General features: G+C 29.9%; 1 protein-coding gene across 3 annotated transcripts in view; it reads left to right on the top strand.

Moving 5' to 3' along the window:
- LOC124948410 (signal-induced proliferation-associated 1-like protein 2) overlaps window positions 1-19804 on the top strand; it is a 77699-nt gene that overhangs the window by 45839 nt on the left and 12056 nt on the right. For all 3 annotated transcript variants that reach the window (XM_047492004.1, XM_047491994.1, XM_047491985.1), the window contains one exon: window positions 19570-19747. In XM_047492004.1, coding sequence (XP_047347960.1) covers window positions 19570-19747 — 178 coding nt within the window. The remainder of the gene's footprint in view (window positions 1-19569; window positions 19748-19804) is intronic.

The following is a 19804-nucleotide window of genomic DNA, read 5'->3' as shown; positions in this document are numbered from 1 at the left end:
ATATATATATATATATATATATATATATATTGATAATTTCATTTTAATTTCTTCAAGTTTAATTATCATTATTTCACATTAGATTGCAAAGCACTTATTATATTATTATATATATAGAAATGTATCAATGGGTATCATGAAAGAGTTCGATGTTAGATAATTTATAATCAGACAGATTAGAAAAATTATATATATATATATATATTTATTTATTTATAACTAATTATAAACAGTCTTACAGATATAGAAACTCGATTCACCGATTTTTATTTGAAAACAATTTATCTACTCATTCTTTCTCAACTTTCCTTTATATTCTTCACGAAGAAATCATACGAATGTTTCATTCGGCGAGTCTACAAAATGTTACATTACATGACGTTGCGAGAAATTTATATATCCATTGTAAAAGAGAGATGAAGAGTAGAGGTGCTGAGAAATAGTAGAGAAGTAGAAAGAATATCAAAAAAGAATAAGGAAGAAGAAGAAGAAGAAGAAGAAGAAGAAGAAGAAGAAGAAAAGGAGCCAGTATCGTAACAAGTCGTAGGTTGCATTTTGAAGATGCACCCGCAAGGACGCGAAATAAGCAGGCGAGCCAGTAATAAAGTATCGCAACGTATCAAGGAGGAACGATAAATTGTTGGCCGGACGACAAGCTTGGCTACCGCAGCGACGGTTATCGCCTGTAATAATATTGCCGATAGAATTTATCGTTGTTTGATACACTCGGTAATACCATGGCGCCGATATTTCGTTCCTCACCGCATGAGATGCATTGTTCTTCTCTCTTTCCATCTTATTCGTACTATTGATCCTCTTATAAGCGAATTTACGATTCGTTCGAAGGATTCACATTATCCTACATGTGGTCACCAAGCATACTAACACATAATTCGTATTTATATTCGTATTCATATATATATATATATGTGCCACTCCATTCTTTTTTTTTTTATCTTCCATTGCCTAACGTGTTCTCATCGAGAGAAAAGCGTTGGGTATAAAGGATAAAGAGGGAAGAGGGAGAAACAAGAATGAGATTGTCGAATAAGTGGGACCCATTGAAAGAATGAGACCTCCTTTGAGAGTAATCAACCAGAACATTTAGCATATGTCTTCGCAAAGTGGAGATGTGATATTTGTTTATATGTATATTATGTATGTATTTGTAGGAAAGAGTTGATTGTAAAATCGTACCACCTAAGATATTTTGTTTTATTTGCACCATATTTGATACATATTTGGAAGCATGTTAATGTCGGAAATTGTAGTATAAATGCTTGAGACAATTTCATTCATATCCTCCTTTAAAGATAGTAAATTAGTTTGAATGGACACAATAAAAAGTAAAATTAAATGAAGGATTTATTTACCATTATAGTTTAGATTAATAATAAATGAAAAATATAGGAAGACATTTAATCCAATTGAATAATATAATTTTATATAGAATAATAATAAAATTTAACTCATTTTAAATAGATTTAAGGGATTATTTCACGTCGGTATCCCAGAAGTATTATGTTTTTTTTTATTTTTCTTTCGTTTCTCTCTCTTTCTCTCTCTCTCTCTCTCTCTCTCCTTCTCGTTTTGCACAGCGATATCAAGGTGGTAAGAGGTGAAAACGAACAACGCGAAGCAACGTAGCAATTAATTGTCTTATCCGAGCGTTAGAAGGATAAGCTGGATATTTATCGTTACGAGTAGAATACGACTTCGAAATGCACTTTGCCGATAAACAAAGGTATAAGGTCTCGTACTGCATTCGTCATAACGACTCGTGTTATCCATTTTCGTGACGATGGGGATGCTGTATTCTCAGTGATTATTTTTTCTTTTTCTCTTTTATTTTATCTTGAAAATTTACAAAAACTTTCGAAAGATTTTCTTATCATACATTTACCTATCTATTTATACTTGAGTGAAATTTTTCTAAAGTTTATTTTGTTATTATTATTATTTTTATTTGTCATAACATTTCTTTCCGTTATACATTTTATTTGTTATTTTCATGATTTTCTTTTTTTTTTTTCTTTCCTTTTCTTTTTCTTTCTCACGAAAATCACGTACGTTCTTTCGAATTTGAAGTAAATCAAGAAGAAAATGTATGAATTAATATCGGTAATTCTAACTTTCTTGGATGTAACTTTTACCCTTTGCCGGACATCAATCATGTACCAACCGGCAGTTCGCATCTATTTGCAGCTATACGAAGGAAATAAGAAACAACTCGCACCTGCCATTTCTCGTATGTTAGAGCGAATACTTGCGAAAATGGTTGGGCCTGAGCAACGATGGTGAACAGTGCCTATAATTAACTCGTAAATACAACTCGTATGGAGAATGAAAGAGCAAGGGAGACATAAACATATACACCGCTTTTATAGAGAAAGAAAGAAAGATGCACATTTTTTTCTCTCATCTTTGTCCCTTTATTTTTCATTTCATCTTGTTTCTTTTTCTGTTTTCCTTACACGTTGAGTATTACGCGCCCCCGATACTTTCTTATTCCGTCGTTTCGCCTGAAACGTGCCATCTTGCGATGCGGAACTTATTCTGGTTATTCCAGTTTATTCTACATCATGGCAAGCAAACGTTCTTACGGTATACGAAAGACAGATCTTTCCTCTTATTCCTTCAATGATCGTTCGCCATTCATTTTATAATTAAATTCAATATTATTCAAGAATAAAAAATCAATATGGTTACAAGGTGAAGATTCATTGATAAATCGACGTTTACATTTCTTTTTTATTCTACGTTTGTATTCACTCATTGAGAAAACAAATCCTATCAGGTCAATTTTTGCAGACGTTATTTAATACGTGTTTTGCGACATTTGAATAATTAAAGAGATAATATTATTTGCGTAATACTATTACATAATATTTTTAATCAATATTACTATTTATGTATATTACTTATAAAATATGCATGTTTATTTATACTTCGATATATCTATCTGTTCATGTAATCGCACTAGTTAAATATTTTATTTCAACAATCTCCTGCAATTTTAAATCAATTGCGAAAAGCAAGTATAAGATTATATATGTAACTATGGTACACAATATTTATTATAAATTTTTCAAATTTCATTCATATTCATTCGTATTAATTAAACAAATAAATTATTGAACGAATTCTAATTCAATGTCAGTATAAATTTTATTATATACCTACAAATTTCTTTAATTTAATTTTATCATTTCGAACGAATTCTCAAACACACTTGTATAAATGTTGCAATTACGAACAAAGAAATGAATTGTTCCGTCAGGATACGTCGAGCCACAAGAGAACACATCCGATTGCATTCATTCTTCTAACAAAAAGAATAACCGTCGAATACACATACAACGCGCACAATTACGAAGAATTATTACTTCGTCATTAATTACGCTCATGTTTTCATAATCGACGAACTTTCGCAAATACTTTATATGCAATAATTAACGAGATATTCGTTCACACGATTTTATAATCCTTAATCCGCAAAAGGAGATATTCTTATTAAGTGATTTTTAATCATGGAGATATAAGAGAATCAAAAAGTTAAAAAAATCATTATTTACAATTTTTCTTTATTATAAAAATAATGAATACCATATCTAATAATAAGCGATAACAATTAATATTAAAAGAAAGTAATAGGAAAGGTAATATTCCTAAAATAAAATTGTTTTATAATAATCACAATTAAAAATAATGATTTGAATTTAGAGAAATGGAATGAAATCAAAAGCATGATATATATTTTTGTTAAAGATAGTAAATTAATAATTGATAATAATTAATAATAAAAATAAATAATAAATAAAAACAATATATTTCAAAATCTTTATAATATCAATAATTCAAAATACTAATAATCTTTATCATTTCACACCTTTTATCGATTGATTCATACGACCTGTATCTAATATATATTATACATACATTATACACCCACACACACACACACACACACACATATATATATATATAGCCTCTAAATAAAAAAACTAATTTAATGTAACTATAATATTAGATCTATTTCAATAATACCAGAAGATATTTATCTTTTACTTTTTCTATTAAACCTTTGCGATCGTACATAATTAACGAACGAATTAATGTTTTCCTGCTTGGCGTAATAACACTTACGTAGACTCGACGCGTCCATCTGGACTGTTGAACACAGCACATGGATGGATGGATGGATGGATTGATGGATGAATAGATGGATGGATGGATGGATGGATGGATGGATAGATGGATGGGTGGATGGACAGACGGACGGATGGACGGATGGATGGGTGGAGGGGGGAGAGAGAAAGAGAGACTAATATTTTCCATAACGAAAACGTTAATTACAGCATTGTATTCTTTTCCTCGACAAAGACGTAAGTGCGATCGTAAAAGAAATCAAAAGAACATTCCATATGCAACATCTTTACGTGGCCACGGTGTACGACTTTGAACTCGGAACGATCATAGAAAATATCTTGTTCGCTTCCCTTTCTCGCCTCTAATGAGACTAATTAGTTAAACGTATTCTTCTCCTCCTTCTTCTTCTTCTTCTTCGTTTTCTTCTTCTTTCAGCTTTACGCATGGGAAAATGAATTGAGAATTTTTCACTTACGCATTATATGTTATTTATGATGTATAGTAAAATTTATAATCCTATCTCCGTTAGATACCTTCTAAGTTCGCTTCTTGGTGTTCCCATTATAAACGAATTAAAAGTAATTGAAATAATTTCTTCTTTCCTGTCATTGTGAATGTCCTAGTTCGACGATATGATATCATGACAAAGATTCTATATCAGAATTTATTAAAAAAAGAACAAAAAAGAGAAAAGATAAGAAAAGAAAAAATAAACGGTTAATCGTTATTCAATTTTTTCTTTTTTATTATTACTAAACATTTAATAGATCACACAAATAATTTTTTTTATTTCTCGATCTTTCGACGATTGTATTCTCCTACCCTCGATGAATTTTACACAAGAAACTTACGATGCTTTAAAAGGAAAAAGAGAAATGTTTGTAAGAAGCACTCGCAAAAGGAAAAGAAAAAGTGAGTTTGCATAGTACGCATAAAACGAAGTAAAAAGGAAAAGAGAAAGAGAGGGAAAGAGAAAGAGAGAGAAACGAAAGGAAGAAATTAAAAGAAGAGACCTCGGTGGTACATTTTATCGTGAGAAAACGGCCGCTAATTGGAAGCAAGGTGCGATCGTCTCTACCACCCTTGTTCTCGAAAAAAGAGGAACGAATGGCAGGCAAAAGGAAAAAAGCGTGGAAGGTAGAAAGAAAGTTCTGAAAGGATCTACAACGTGGAGAAAAGATTTTACATGATATTTATTTTCTTTTCTTTTTTCTTTTTTCTTCTTTTTTTTTCCTTTTTATTCTCTTTTACCTTATTTCATCAATTTTTTTTCGATTATTTTCTTAACTGAGCTTTTTCTTTACTCATGAAACACAAACTTCACACACTCTCTTTCTCTTTCTCTCTCTCTCTCTCTCTCTCTCTCTCTCTATCTATCTATCTCTATCTGTCTATTTATTTGTCTTTCTCTATCTATTTGTCTGTATTTATTTTTCTTTTCTGTTGTATCTGTCTATCTCTTTTTCATACTCTATCTATTTATCTGTCTCTCTTTAACTATTCGTACGTCTATCTGTGTTTTTCTATCCACGTTTGTCCGTTTCTATTTCCCTCTTTGTTGTTTCCCTCTTTCTCTCACTCGATTTCTCTTTCCTTTTTTCTTTCTTTTTTTTTTTTCTTTCGTTTCGTGCGAAAAGGCAACTCGTCGCCGATTTGCTCGTAGATCGCGCGAAGAATGCAAAGGCATTTACATAACTAGTTCGGATGATGATCGGCGTGCGTTCTAACAACTCGTTTTATCTCGCGTGGCTTTGAGAAATCGAGGAATAAGGAACGATCGACGTTTGTAATTCATTCCTCGAATACAACGAATGAGACCCGTTAAGGTTTTGCAAACCCTTTTCTAGGATAGTGGAACGTTTAAACGGAGAAGGCCGAAGTACTTTAAGTATGTTACATATTCTTAGCAATCGATACTTTCTACGTGAAATACCATGTTTTCTATTTTTAAAAGTAAACTGATATTAACAAATTATTTTAAGTAAGTTAACAGCTCCAAACAATTTTATTGAAACATTAAAATATTGATTTTTATTAAAAATGAATGTATTCTTACGTGGAAAAAAAATTTAACATTCTCTCGTATTTTTAAATTTACGATATTTTTAAATAACTTAATGCATTATGGAAATAGTTACATAGTAAAATCTAGTTATAGAAATATGATATTTAAACTCCAACAATTTCTCGTATTATAAATAAAAAATACGAGTAAAACAAAGGAATCATTTTAGTGAAGAATAAAACTATTTGCTTTTTATCTTGCGAATAATTATAAAAAAATATTTTAATATTTTCTAGTTAAGCTCCCAGTTGAATGCAGACGAATGAAAAAAAAAAATGATAAAAGGTAGAAAAACGAGCATTGTTTTAATCCCGTTCAAAGGTCATGTATAGTAAATATGCATACATATATATACATATATATATATATATATATATATATACATATATATATATATATAGACAGTATTAGTTCGAGTATAGACCATCCGTGAAACCTATCGAAGCAGATATCCGAATGTAACTCATAGTCATCGGAACAATACAAAATTCACCTGCTCGAACATACTCCTGTAATAGTATATCCATGCCTCTTTCTCTCTCTCTCTCTCTCTCTCTCTCTCTCTGTCTGTCTGTCTGTCTATCTGTCTGTCTGTCTGTCTGTCTGTCTGTCTATCTTTCTCTTTGCCTTTCTTTTTATCTGTTTCTCTCACTCTCGCTTCTCGCTTTATTCATCGACGACGTAGAGTACGGTTGTACGCGAAGTAACACCGATGGTTCTGCGGTTGCACGCAAGGTGAACATTCCCACAGTCACGTTCTACGCACGGAAAAGCCGTCGTGCAAGTACAACGTATAGCGAGTTTCGATTCTTCAACGATACGCTTGGCAATCCTCGAGAATGAGGGATTGATCTATCGCTAAAGAAGGACAATAAGATCGACATGCCTTCACTTTCGTTGAGAAATTTCAACAAATTTTATATGATTTTTCAATAAGAGTTGTCGAATTTCTTTTCGTTTCTTCTCTTAAAAAATTAAAATCAAATAATCTTTTTAAATGTTTACGGTATAATGTATATGATAATATATACATTATACCATAACATATAGTATGATCAATTTACACCATAACATTACACTATAACATATAATATGATCGATTACAATTATATATGAAACACAATATCGACCAAATTTCCATAGTTGTTATTGTATGATACGATCGAAATTCAGAGACAAAATTTTTTCACGAAATTGTCGATTGATCGCCAAGATCATTCGATATGTTGCCATTGAATTATTTTCTTTCGGGCCATGTCAAAGGTCAAATTTACGTCAACAATTCACAAACCATTAAAGAACTTCGAAAAAAAATTTGGTTATCTTTAGTGAAATTATATCACAATTATGTGACAATCTCTAAAAAAGATCTAAAAAAATCTCTAGAAAAAATCTAGAAAAAATGATGGTAACTTACCACAGGAGTGATTGCAATTTGATCGTTATTGTGTTTAATATTTAATTCTAATCGATCTTACTATGTGTTACACAGACAGTAAAAGAAAACTTTACGATCGAAACATATTCTATCGAGTACAACAAATTTTAATTTATCAATTTTATTATTATATTTGATATGATCTAATAATAATTAATTAAATGATTAATATAAAATCAATTATTTGTATATATAATTTAAAACATTAATTTTATGTGTAAATTTGTTTTATATAATATAATTAAAATATTAATATTAAATAAATTTAACAAAATAATTCTGGAGTGTATTTAAGAAAAATTCTATTGTTGAACAAGATGAATGTTCTGGCTAGTTTCTATTAGGGGGAGTGGGGTTAAAAGAAAGAAATAGAAATGAAAAATTTGGCGAATAATCTCACTTTCTAGAATCAAGATAAAATCGTTATATGTAAGATTGATCTCTTCCATTCTACCTTCTCACAGACCATATCCCATATCTTGAATATCAACACGTCGACTATCTCATGCATTTCACGCGCGACTCACGTTCGAAGTTCCTCGCACGTTCACGTTTCGTACGTGATTCTAATGTACGTTTTCCGTACATGGACGTAATCATTATCACAGAGACGTATGTTTGCATATCTTGACATAAAACGAATTATTGTTGTATAGGGTCAGACAACAACAATGATAGAAAATTCCATGAAATGATAATAATCAGTAGAAACGAGGAATTTTAAATATTTCACAAAGAAAAGGACAACAAAAAAAAAAGAAAAAAGAATGTAAATACGTAGAAAGCGATCGTTTTCGTCGGTAAAAGCGATATCTTTAAAATACCTTTATTTCTTTTTTCTCTCGTTCTTTTTTTTCTTAACTAAAGCGTAAACCTCGATACATTACATTTGGATTATCCCATCTCTCATGGAAGTTGTTGTTATCCATGCTTTCGACGAATTCCGTTTTAAGTAGCTCTCTTTTTCCTCTTCTTCTTCTTTAAACTGGATCCATTGAAAGAGAGAGAGAGAGAGAGAGAGAGAGGAGAAAGAGAGAAAAAAAAAAAAAATAAGCAGCAGTCAACACGATCAGTAACGACGGCCACCCACTGTATGACCATGCGGACAACTCTTTCAAATCGTACTGGAATCCTCTTCTCGATGAATCCTCTTATCGGTGCATTGAAAGCTTCTCGGTAGTCATACGGTGGTCCGCTATCTTCTCTCCGAGTACTTTTCACGCTTGACATCGCACGTCGTCATTGGTGTAAGTACGTACAACGCAACAACGTTCAGATCTTTTACATCCGTATCTTTAAACGGTTCTCTTACTTCAAGTCTGACTACTTATGCGTGATATCCTTATATCCGTTTATGCGAACATAGTTGAGTTTCTTAAACGGAAATTGCTCTTTTTTTTCTCTCTTATTTCTTCTTTTTACGTTCACTCGGAAAATCATTTTTAATACTTCGATGTAGTTATTTCAAATCTATAATTAATGCATTTTATATTGTATATTTTTTTTTTTATTAAGTTTTAATAATTTCATTCAAATGAAATTGACAATTTCTATTTGTCAAATTTCAAAATTCATTATTAGTGATCATTTTATATTAATACATTGTTAGATTAAGTTTGAATATATTTGACAATTAAAAATTAAATTATTCAAATTACTATTCAAATTTTCTCTAGAATTATATACATCTGTACATTGTTAATATATTATTTTTGAAGCATATTTTATAAATAAAATAGCCATTATAAATGAAGAAGAAAGATTGTTAAAACAAAAAAGAATTAAGTATATAGAAAAGATCTTCGAAAGAAGATTCGAGAAGAGAGAGAAACGAGAAGCAACCACTGGATTCTCCGACACGCCTGACTTCCGGTGGCGATAGTAAACGTACGGCTGACCGGATTTCAGACTCGTTCCTCTTCTTCGTTCCCAGCGGCTACCTCGATATTCTTGTCCCGTTCAAGCTGTTGGTCGTAACGAAAGACCGCGGAATACTTCTCGTGCTACTGAAGGGGCCATCGATCTTGCTAAGCTGATAACCATAGTAAGAGGATAAAACTTTAATGACTATATATACCTACGATATTGAACGATTTTGTTCCTTCCACGATAAGAAAAGAATTTTTATGCGTTGTTATTTATACAAAAACTGACGATTCTTTTTCTTTTTTTTTTTTTTTTTTTTAATATATTGACTATCTACTTTTGATGTGAATATTCGACGTATTTCGTAATCTATTTCAATAAAAAAAAAAAAAAAAAAAGAAAAAACGAACAGTTACAAGATCACATTTTTATTGATCTTACTCATTAAGTTATTTATAATTACGATCTTATAAACGTCTTTAAAAGACTTCTATAAACGTTTTAAATGAAATCTATAAAAAGAAAAACAAAGAAAGAAGAAAAGAAAACAAAAAACTATTTAACTACGAGTTCATTTATTTTTACAATACGTATCTCAGAATAGCTGTTCCTCCATCATTTGAAAATTATTGTACCAGTATAATTGTGCAAAGTTTCTTATTCTTGTCCAGTAAGATCGTTGGAGTTCGTGGGAGGGCACGACGTGAGAAATGACGAAGAAATGCAACGGACAGCCACAAAACGCATAAATGCAAATTCCGATAGTCCTCAATGTGTCCAGTCATAATATCCAGGATGGTGATTCTCATAATTCTACTTGTTGGTTGCGCAACCTGAAGATCGAGGTGTTGTCTCGGCTTCCTTCGACTTTACTTACACATACACACACACACACACACACACATATAGCTGTATACCTGTATACATACTTTTACACATACATATATGTATGTACATATGTTTAAACATACTTATTTATACACATATATGAATATGCACGCATTCACATATATATAGATATAAATATAAATTTATACGGTACGGTATATAATGTATACGTAAGCATTCGATCGTTTTGGAATCACATCAGTGGGATTATCGAAAGGATTACGGAACCAAGATGAGCGAATGTTTACAAGGTTTCAACTCGTTTCCTTCCGGTGAAGTGAAACGTCTCTCAGATTTGCGCCACGAACGGCCTTGGAAGATCATGGTCGATGAGTCAACATGAGTTTGACTGTGGGATTGGTTCTTAAGTTTCTCCATTATCATCTTACCAACACGTTCGTTGTCGTCGTCGTCGTCATCGTCGTTGTCGTCGTCGTCATCTTCGTTTATCATGACACAACGAGATGCTGATTCTACGAGTCTTCGAATCAAGCAGACTTGCTTAGAACATCGTTTCCTTTGTAACGAATCGATTTTCCGACACGTATAGTCTTTGTATTATATCCTCACACATTCTTATCGTCATTCAATTTTTTCGGATATTTATTTTTTTATTTAATAAACTTCGTTGAGAGAATCATAAAATTTACGAAAAATTGCAGATTTATTTTTTACGTAGATAAAATATGTTAAAAAAAAGGAAGATAATTATCATAAAAATATTATATATATTAAAAAATATTATGAAGTATAAATCGTACGTGACATTTATTTAAATATTGTTATTCTTTATTCTTTGTAAATTTATACAAACTTTTATTGATTTATATATACATCCATGATATACGTCGTTTAATAACAGTAATAAAGATGTAAATAGTTATGCTTTTAATTACGCAAAGATCCTTCAAATTTTTGATATGTGGAACACACAGTATATCACATACAGTTGTACATGAATGAAACTACCGTGGGAAGAGTTCTCGTTGCAGTATCTATCGAAAGAATATAATTAACGTCGATTTGCATCGCCTCGTTCTCGATACCCAATTCGTAACGTGTATTACTCCATCGTAAATTAATTAATACGAACAATTTCTTGATTATGAAAATTCATCGTTGCATTTAGGAAATCATTAGAGTTTACGACTATTATTTATATTTTATTATCTTGTTCTTGATATACAAGATTGTTTCTGATATAAAACAGAAGCATTGTTTTTGATTACAGAAGCATTGTTTCTAAACACATGTTAAGTATTATTTGTTTTTATATTTATTATTTACACTTCATGACAATTATATTTTGTAGTTTATTATTTTTTTTTTTGTTACATGAACTTGTTTCAGATATGAAACTACTTCGATTACAGAATTATCAGTACTAGATACGCATCGTGTATATTTATTATTTATTTTTTATTTATACTTTATGATTATTATTTATACAATAGTTTATTATCTTTCTCTCTATTTGCTACAAGCTCATTTCGAATATAAAACAATTTTATCAGTTTTAAAAACAAGTTTAGTATTTATTTACTTGTTTATAATTCTATTATTTATATAATATCTATAACAGTTATACTTTTTATCTTTCTCTTACTACGAAATCGTTTTAAATATAAAACCATTTCGATTACACGATTCTTAAAACTAGTAGTGAAATCCATATTTATTAACCATTCTCTTTCTCTTTCAATGAATATTATAAGTCATAAAAATTTAACGATATTTTTTTTCGATGACCCATGTAATTGCTGAGAGAAAAAAAGGAAAAAAGAAAGGAAAGTATATAATATTCGTTTAGCAAAAAACTCATAGTAGTATTTTCTAGTAAATCGAGGTAACTTCTCTTTCTTTCTCTCTCATCTGAAGAATCACCGGCGTTTTCTCTCGCGTCAAAGCAATCGGAAAGATCTACAAGAGCGTGGGTTTCCCTATAAAACACGCGCGACTGACTACACGTCACCTTGAAATCGAGACCCGCATTATGCAGGTCGCCGCTACTTGGCCCTGTATATCTTTACGAAACGCTTTCTCACCCACGTCTGTATATGCACATATTCGACTTGAATCTCGTGAATCTTTTTCTCGCTTTTACGTATTTTGATATTCATGATAGTACCTAAGAAGAATGCGTACAAATATTTTTTTTTTCTTTTTTTATGAACGGATAAATTCATGAAATAGAAAGAGATCAGTACCTTATTTTTTCTTTTGTTTATGAAAATCTTTTGTTTATGAAAAAATCTTTTGTTTATGAAAAAATTTTTCGCCCTTTTTTTTATATAAAGAAACAGAATTACATGTAAAAAGTTACAATTAATTTCGTTATTTAATTATAAATTGATAATTTCTTTAAATATTTTATATAAAAAGTTTGTTATAAAAAATAGTAATATTTATTAATTTTATATTTTCTATAATAATTATTAGACTGATAATTGGTTTTAGAAAATTAATTTCAGTATTATACTAAAAAGAATATTATATTAAAAAAAAATATTATACTAAAAAAGTATTCTTTAACGATATATTTTATACAGATATAATTTTCCAATTGTTTTCACGTAAAAAAATATATTTTAATAAATTCTAATGAATTTGATATCATTAAATATGCATAATACCAGAAATTTCTTTGATAATTCACTAACGTTTACCTTAGAAAATACAAAAATATTTTCTTTCCAACTCACGAATATAAACAAAGTTTGATTGAAATATAAATAATTTAAAATGAAAGAAAAAGATTATCACCTTAAAAATGATCTAACTTATTGATATATTTGATCTGCTTTCGTGAAAATATCTTGATTCGTGTAAACCTAGTAGATAGATTCTATTCGGGTTGATGTTAATCAAGCTTCGTAGGAAAGGGTCAAATCACAGGGCATCGGCGTTAACTTTGGGCAAGCTTCCGCTGAAGGGTCGCGTTGCAACGAGCACAATCTGTAGCGAAGTGACGCCTGGAATGCATGGAATGTGCAACAGGCTTCTCGACGAGCGCTCTGGCTACGGTCATTCGTGCCAAATACCTTCGAGGACCCAATCCCTCTTCGAGCTCGCTGTTCCACCAACGGTCGTTCGATTCGACAACGATACACGATCATCATTCTCTTCGTCATCATCGCGTTTACTGGTGGTACGTCTCCTCGAAAATACCACGACGAAATAGAGGGTGAAATTTTAACGTTAACTGATTCGATCCAAAGAGATAATTCAATCTCGTTGTATTTTGAATCGATCGGAATCCATTCTTGATGTACGAACGATTGGAATTTGTTTCGAATATTCTATGACGACGCAATTCGAATTGATTTTCTTTTAAGATTAAGGCTGCTCGTTAACTTTTATTCAAAACGTGTGTTACTTCAGCGACAGATATGGACAAAATATGAACTACGAATATAAGCGAAGAACGCTGTCCCCACTATGCGTCTATCGTATAAGCTTGTCTCTCACGCATACATAACAAATAGTTTCGTGTGTGTAGAGTAAGTAATATTAGTAAACTGTGAAATTATACTTTTCAGTCTCTCATATGTATATATTTCTTTGTAGCGTGAGTCTCGCACAAACTATCCGTACTAGATACGACATCAATACGCATTTGTTTTATGATAAATGCATAGAAAATAATAAATATAATTGACACATATAAGAATTAGTATATAAATCTGTGACAAAAGATAAGAATTTGTCGAATATTTTTTTAATAAGTGTATACTTATATATTATTTTATTTTATTATAAATTAAAACATGAGTTCATTTTCGTACTATCTATGAAGTAGAACTCCTAGTGTTTTTTTTTATGTGGTTTCTTCTGTACTAGTTCATTCTATATTACTTCCATTATTACTACTACTCCTAATAATAATAATAATAATAATAATAATAATAATAATAATAATAATAATAATATAAATGTATTTAAATATTATTTATATATATCTAAATATTATTTAATAAATTTTATATTATAATAGTAAAGACAATTAGCTTCGACTAATCGTGAGTAAGAAACAGTATGGAAACAAATATATAACGATCTTAAATTAATAAGACAAAGAGAAACGATAGCGGACGAAAACGAAAAAAACGTTCCGTACTTTTCTTCATATTTCGCGTTTATATTAAACGTTATCTATTGATTGACGGTCATGTATCGAAATTATCAAGGACACGATTTGTTGAAAATTCGCGCATAAAACCACCACGTAAAATGATACTTTTTCCTTCTTTTGTTGTCATAAATTATCGTCATCATATGTGTCATGATTTATACAATATAAGTATATTCTTCTATTTTTTCTTATTATTACTTTTTTTATTACTATATTATTACATTACATATTATTATTATAGTAATAATAATAATATAAAATAAGCTCCTACAGAGGAAACCATAACAAAATAGCACTAGGAGAAAAATTTTATAGATAATCTGAAAACGAATCACGTTAGTCATCACCGGAGAAAATAAATATAAGAGATTGGATAACAACACTTTATTAAATTATCAAAAATAAGAAAAAAAAAATAAATTAATTTATTATTTTCGTTTACATCGATACAATAAAAAAAAAACATCGGAATCGTTTAGTCTCGACAAGTTAAGATTTCCTTTATTACGAATCTAGATGCTTCCCAATATGCTACACATTGCTTATAAAATCTTTATCTTTTTAGTCTATAAAATCTAAAAGGAACTACAAATTTTTCCAAAATTTAACAATATTTTAGAAAAGATCCCTTGGCATAAACGATTGGATACGTATTTACTTATTTTTGCCATAGAATCATCCGGCCAAAGCTCATTAAAATGATCGAGTGAGTCGACTGTAGCTTTTCCGTGCAAGCATTATGAAATGTATTTCTTTGCGTTTGAAAATGTTCCAAGAATCTGAGCATTAGCTATTTACGCCCACAACTAAGCAGACGATCACTACTTCATGGATATAAAAGATTTAAGGGTGTATATGAAAATCAGTAGTGGGAGTATGATCTTTATCTCTTCTGCTGCAAATTTCGAGAGGCTCTACAGTAAACTTTTTCTTTGCGAAAAATGTCGAAAACAGCATTTACATCATCAAAGAAAACAGAAGTAATTCTCGACCAATTTTGATGAATAAGATTTCAAGACAAAGGTTTAATCTATCGTAACGTGTCGACGGATTTTTGAAAAAGATTTATTTTCTTTGAAAAAAATCGTGTTGAAAAATGGTATTTTTTCGAGAATAGTTTATGTACAAATACAAAGCTTTTTCAAAAATTCGTACGTTACGATAGATCAAACCTTTGTCTTTAAAATGAGACCTTGTTCATAAAAAAAAATCGGTTAAGAATTACGACTGTTCTCCTTGATGTCGTAAACCATTAAAAAACCAGAGTAAGAAACAACCTCCAAGCTAGTTCTTATTTTTCTTCTTATGAATTATTTTTATCATTTCGATCAGAATTTTAATTATTCGTGATTAATATAAATCGGTACGAGTCAGATTCAAGAACTTATTAAATTTAATGATGCAATAATTTCGAGCTTATTTTTTTTCTCTTTTTTTTAATTGTGACTGAACCTCGAGCTAAAAAGGAAGCTCGATCTCGTATTTCGAATCGAGTCGATTCTTGACGTTCGAATGATTACAATTTGTTTCGAATATACTATGCGACTATGATACGAATTCATTTTTAGGACTAGGAGGATTTTCTAAGTTTTTTTTTTTTTTTTTTTTTTTTTTTTTCTTATTATTAGAATCTTAATTGTTTACAATTACAATGATTTTAGACTAATATAATTTCATAAAAATCAAATTTAGATAATTATTTGAAGAATATTTTTGAAAATATAAAAATTAGAAATAATTTCGAATATATTCTTCTTTTTAAAATTTTGACTCATCCTCAAGTCAAAAAGAAAATTCGATCTTATCGTATATTGAATCGTTTGGAATTCATTCTTGACGTTCGAACGATTGGAATTCATTTGGGGTACGCTATTCGTCGTGATTCGAATTAATTTTTAGAAAGAAAAGGATTTTCTAAATTTGTTCTCTCTTCATTTTATAATTTATTTTCATTGATTCGATTAGAATTTTAATTATTCGTCATTAGCATAATTGGAGTAATATACTATGATACAAGTCAGATTTAGATAATTATGTTTCAATTTATAAACAACATTCTAAGCGATCGAAAGATATCTTGAAAAATATTGAAATTAGAAATAATTTTGAATTAATTTTCTTATTTTTAAAATTTCAACTGAGACAAAAGAGAAGTGTTGACTTCGTCGTATTTAGAATAGATCATATTTTATTCTTGACATTCAAATGAATTAGAATTCATTTGGTGTATGCTATACGACGTGATTCAAATTTATTTTTAGGAAGTAGTGGGATTTTCTATCTGTTCTTTTTATCTTTATGAATTATTTTCATCGATTCGATTAGAATCATAATTATTCGCGATTAACATGATTTTAAACTAATATAACTCAATACAAATAAGATTTAAAAACTTATCTAATAAAATTTACAAACAATATTTATGGTAATCGACTGATTAACCTTGTTATATGTTAATTAAATCAATTTCTTTTTTTTTTTTTTTTTTTTTTTTTTTTTTTAATTAAATTCACAAAATATATCCATTTTATTTATAATTTAATTCAAAATATCAAATAGTAACGGAAAAAAGTTATTTTAGTGTGTTATAAATGCGGTGTTAGGTATGTCGATTGGCATACGTGTTTCGTTTTAAGTCGACGCACTGTTGATTCGTCAGCATTGCCGTATTAATTACACGTGTGCTGGCCCGGTATACCGGTTCGAAGTTAACAATGGCCATTCCCCATTCAGTGGACGCATTTGGCGAAGCGGCCAACGGTACGGGGCTTATACCGAATGGTCAAACATTTTGTGTGCGTTAAGAAAGAAAGATAGAGAGGGGAGAGTGAGAAAAAGAGAAAGAGAGAGAGAGAGAGGGAGGGAAGGAAACACCAGGTGCACAATAAAAGTCTTTGTTGTGTGTTCACGAATGTACGTATAACCATAGAGAGAGGAAGAGTAAGTCACCGGTCATTTCGCATCGAAGAAGACAATAAACGTTCCTCTCTCATTGCGCCAGTGAAGCGAAGCTAATTAACGTTTCTCTTGGAAACGGAATCCCAGACGGGGCCATCTCGAATACCAACGGATCATGTATTTTTGTCGAAATCATCATTTTTTCTTTCATAAAAACATTGACTAATTTTAATAAGTTAATTGATAATTATTATTCTTCATCAATATATTATCAGCGTCTAAATATCGCGCGCGATTTAAAATATTTATATAATATTATTGACATCAAATTTTTATTTAATAAAATCTGATATTATAAAATTGTTATATTTTTTGGTTGTTGACATATTACATTATATATATGTATATATTTATAAGTGATAAATCCAATTAGTCTACATTTTTTTATTTAGGCTATTTTCATAATTACAAAGACAAATATGTTCCATATCTTCGTTTAAAATAAAAATTTATCATAAAAATTTATAAAAAATTTATCATATTAGATCAATCTATAGATTTTTTTTTATCTACATATAATCGTACGACGATCTATACATTGCGATTGGATCATCATCGACTAGAGCATGAATCAATGAAACAAACTTGATTCATCCTACTCAAGTCGATTCGATCGTAAACGTTACATACGAACACGTTCGCAGTTACATTTCTAATAATAATTTGAAGTTTGCATACTGTTTTATCGGATTGTATTTAATGTATCGTAATTCTGTTATGACATTATCGTAATAAATCTTAAGGAAATAAGATCGACCTTATTGTGGCGACGTGTATCGATCGAAACGAAAAAAAAAAACTTGTAAAGAGCAGCATTCATTCAGGGAAAAAAAGCAATGATTTAAACACAGATGATAACTTTTCCATAAAGATTATGGCATATTCGCAAAATAATAATATATTACAACTAAACTATATTTTTTTAAATAATGATTATATTGTTGATCTTCTTTGAATAATTTATTAATTATTTATTTTCTCCGAAAAAAAAAGAAAATAAATAAAACTATATGATTCAACGATATATTATTTTAACCAAATAATATCATTTACTAATCCACACATTCATTTCGTCAAAATATATATTTTTACATGTTGTATCTGTTATCAGAAAAATAATTAAATATCTCTGAGAAATAACAGTGAATTTAAGTTTTCCAAGAAGTTATAGAATTCACAAAAGAAGATATCGATACGATAAGTGACACTCGCTTATAAACAGATCATGATTTTATTTTTTTTATAATAATAATTTAGAATGATAATATCACATCGTTTTCAAAAGAATAATTTTTGTTACAATTATACAATAATTTTATATGATTTTTCTTTTAAGATATAATGACATGAACATACACTTTTCACAGTGATAGTGAGAAAATAAAAATTTTTTTATACGAAATTACAAAATTTTTTTATACGAATTTACAAAAATTCTATCGTATGAATGAATGAACCTTACATGCGTATATTCTACTCTTGAAAATTATCGACTGACACACGTAGACGTACTTACAGAAAAAAAAAAGAAGGGCTCGACAGTACTAATTCGTCGACAGACGTTCCATTTTGTATTGATTTAAAGGCATTTAATTTTGCTTTCTAGTTATGACCCAATTGCTCGATCGTTTTTATCTTTGAAAATTAATAAAAAAAAAAAAGAAGAAGGAAAAAATAACTCAAATTCTAATCTTGATGTTAATGACCAATTATACAAATAATACAACATTTTGTTTTGCTCGTTATGTCGTATATAATGCAAAAAGATGAAACTTTATTAACAATTATTTTTAATTAAAGAATAGAGGGGGCAATTTATATCATTGATAGAGACAGATTTTATGGTTCATTATGTACTTATTAACGGCTAATTAACATACACAAGGGAAACATCGATTATAAAAGACTTTATATGCAATACGTTCGTTTAATAATACAATAAGAATGTATAAGTATCATTGTATATACATATTCACATATCAATATATCTTACGTCGTATCTATACATTCAAAGTAAACGAACAAATCAGATCATACCGAATTAATAATTGATTGAATTTATTTTATTTGCAGAATGACGAAATGATCGCGAGTCTGCCGATAAATAGCGGCGGCAGTGGAGGGCCGGTGAGCCGCGTGGGCCGTGGACTGGCCCTTCACAGATCCAATTCAAGTTTAGAACTACCTCACAGTCCTGATCCCGCTTCTCGAGTGCCAGAGACACCCCTCAGAAGGGAGTATGGATCTCACGGTACGTTTCAACGGTTCCTCTTTCTTTCGTCTTTTTTCTTGTCTCTTGTAAAAAACA

The sequence above is a fragment of the Vespa velutina genome, chromosome 1, assembly GCF_912470025.1.
Source record: "Vespa velutina chromosome 1, iVesVel2.1, whole genome shotgun sequence".
Taxonomy (NCBI): Eukaryota; Metazoa; Arthropoda; class Insecta; order Hymenoptera; family Vespidae; genus Vespa; species Vespa velutina.
The sequence above is the reverse complement of the archived record's forward strand: the minus strand, read 5'-3'. Positions and strand labels throughout refer to the sequence as shown.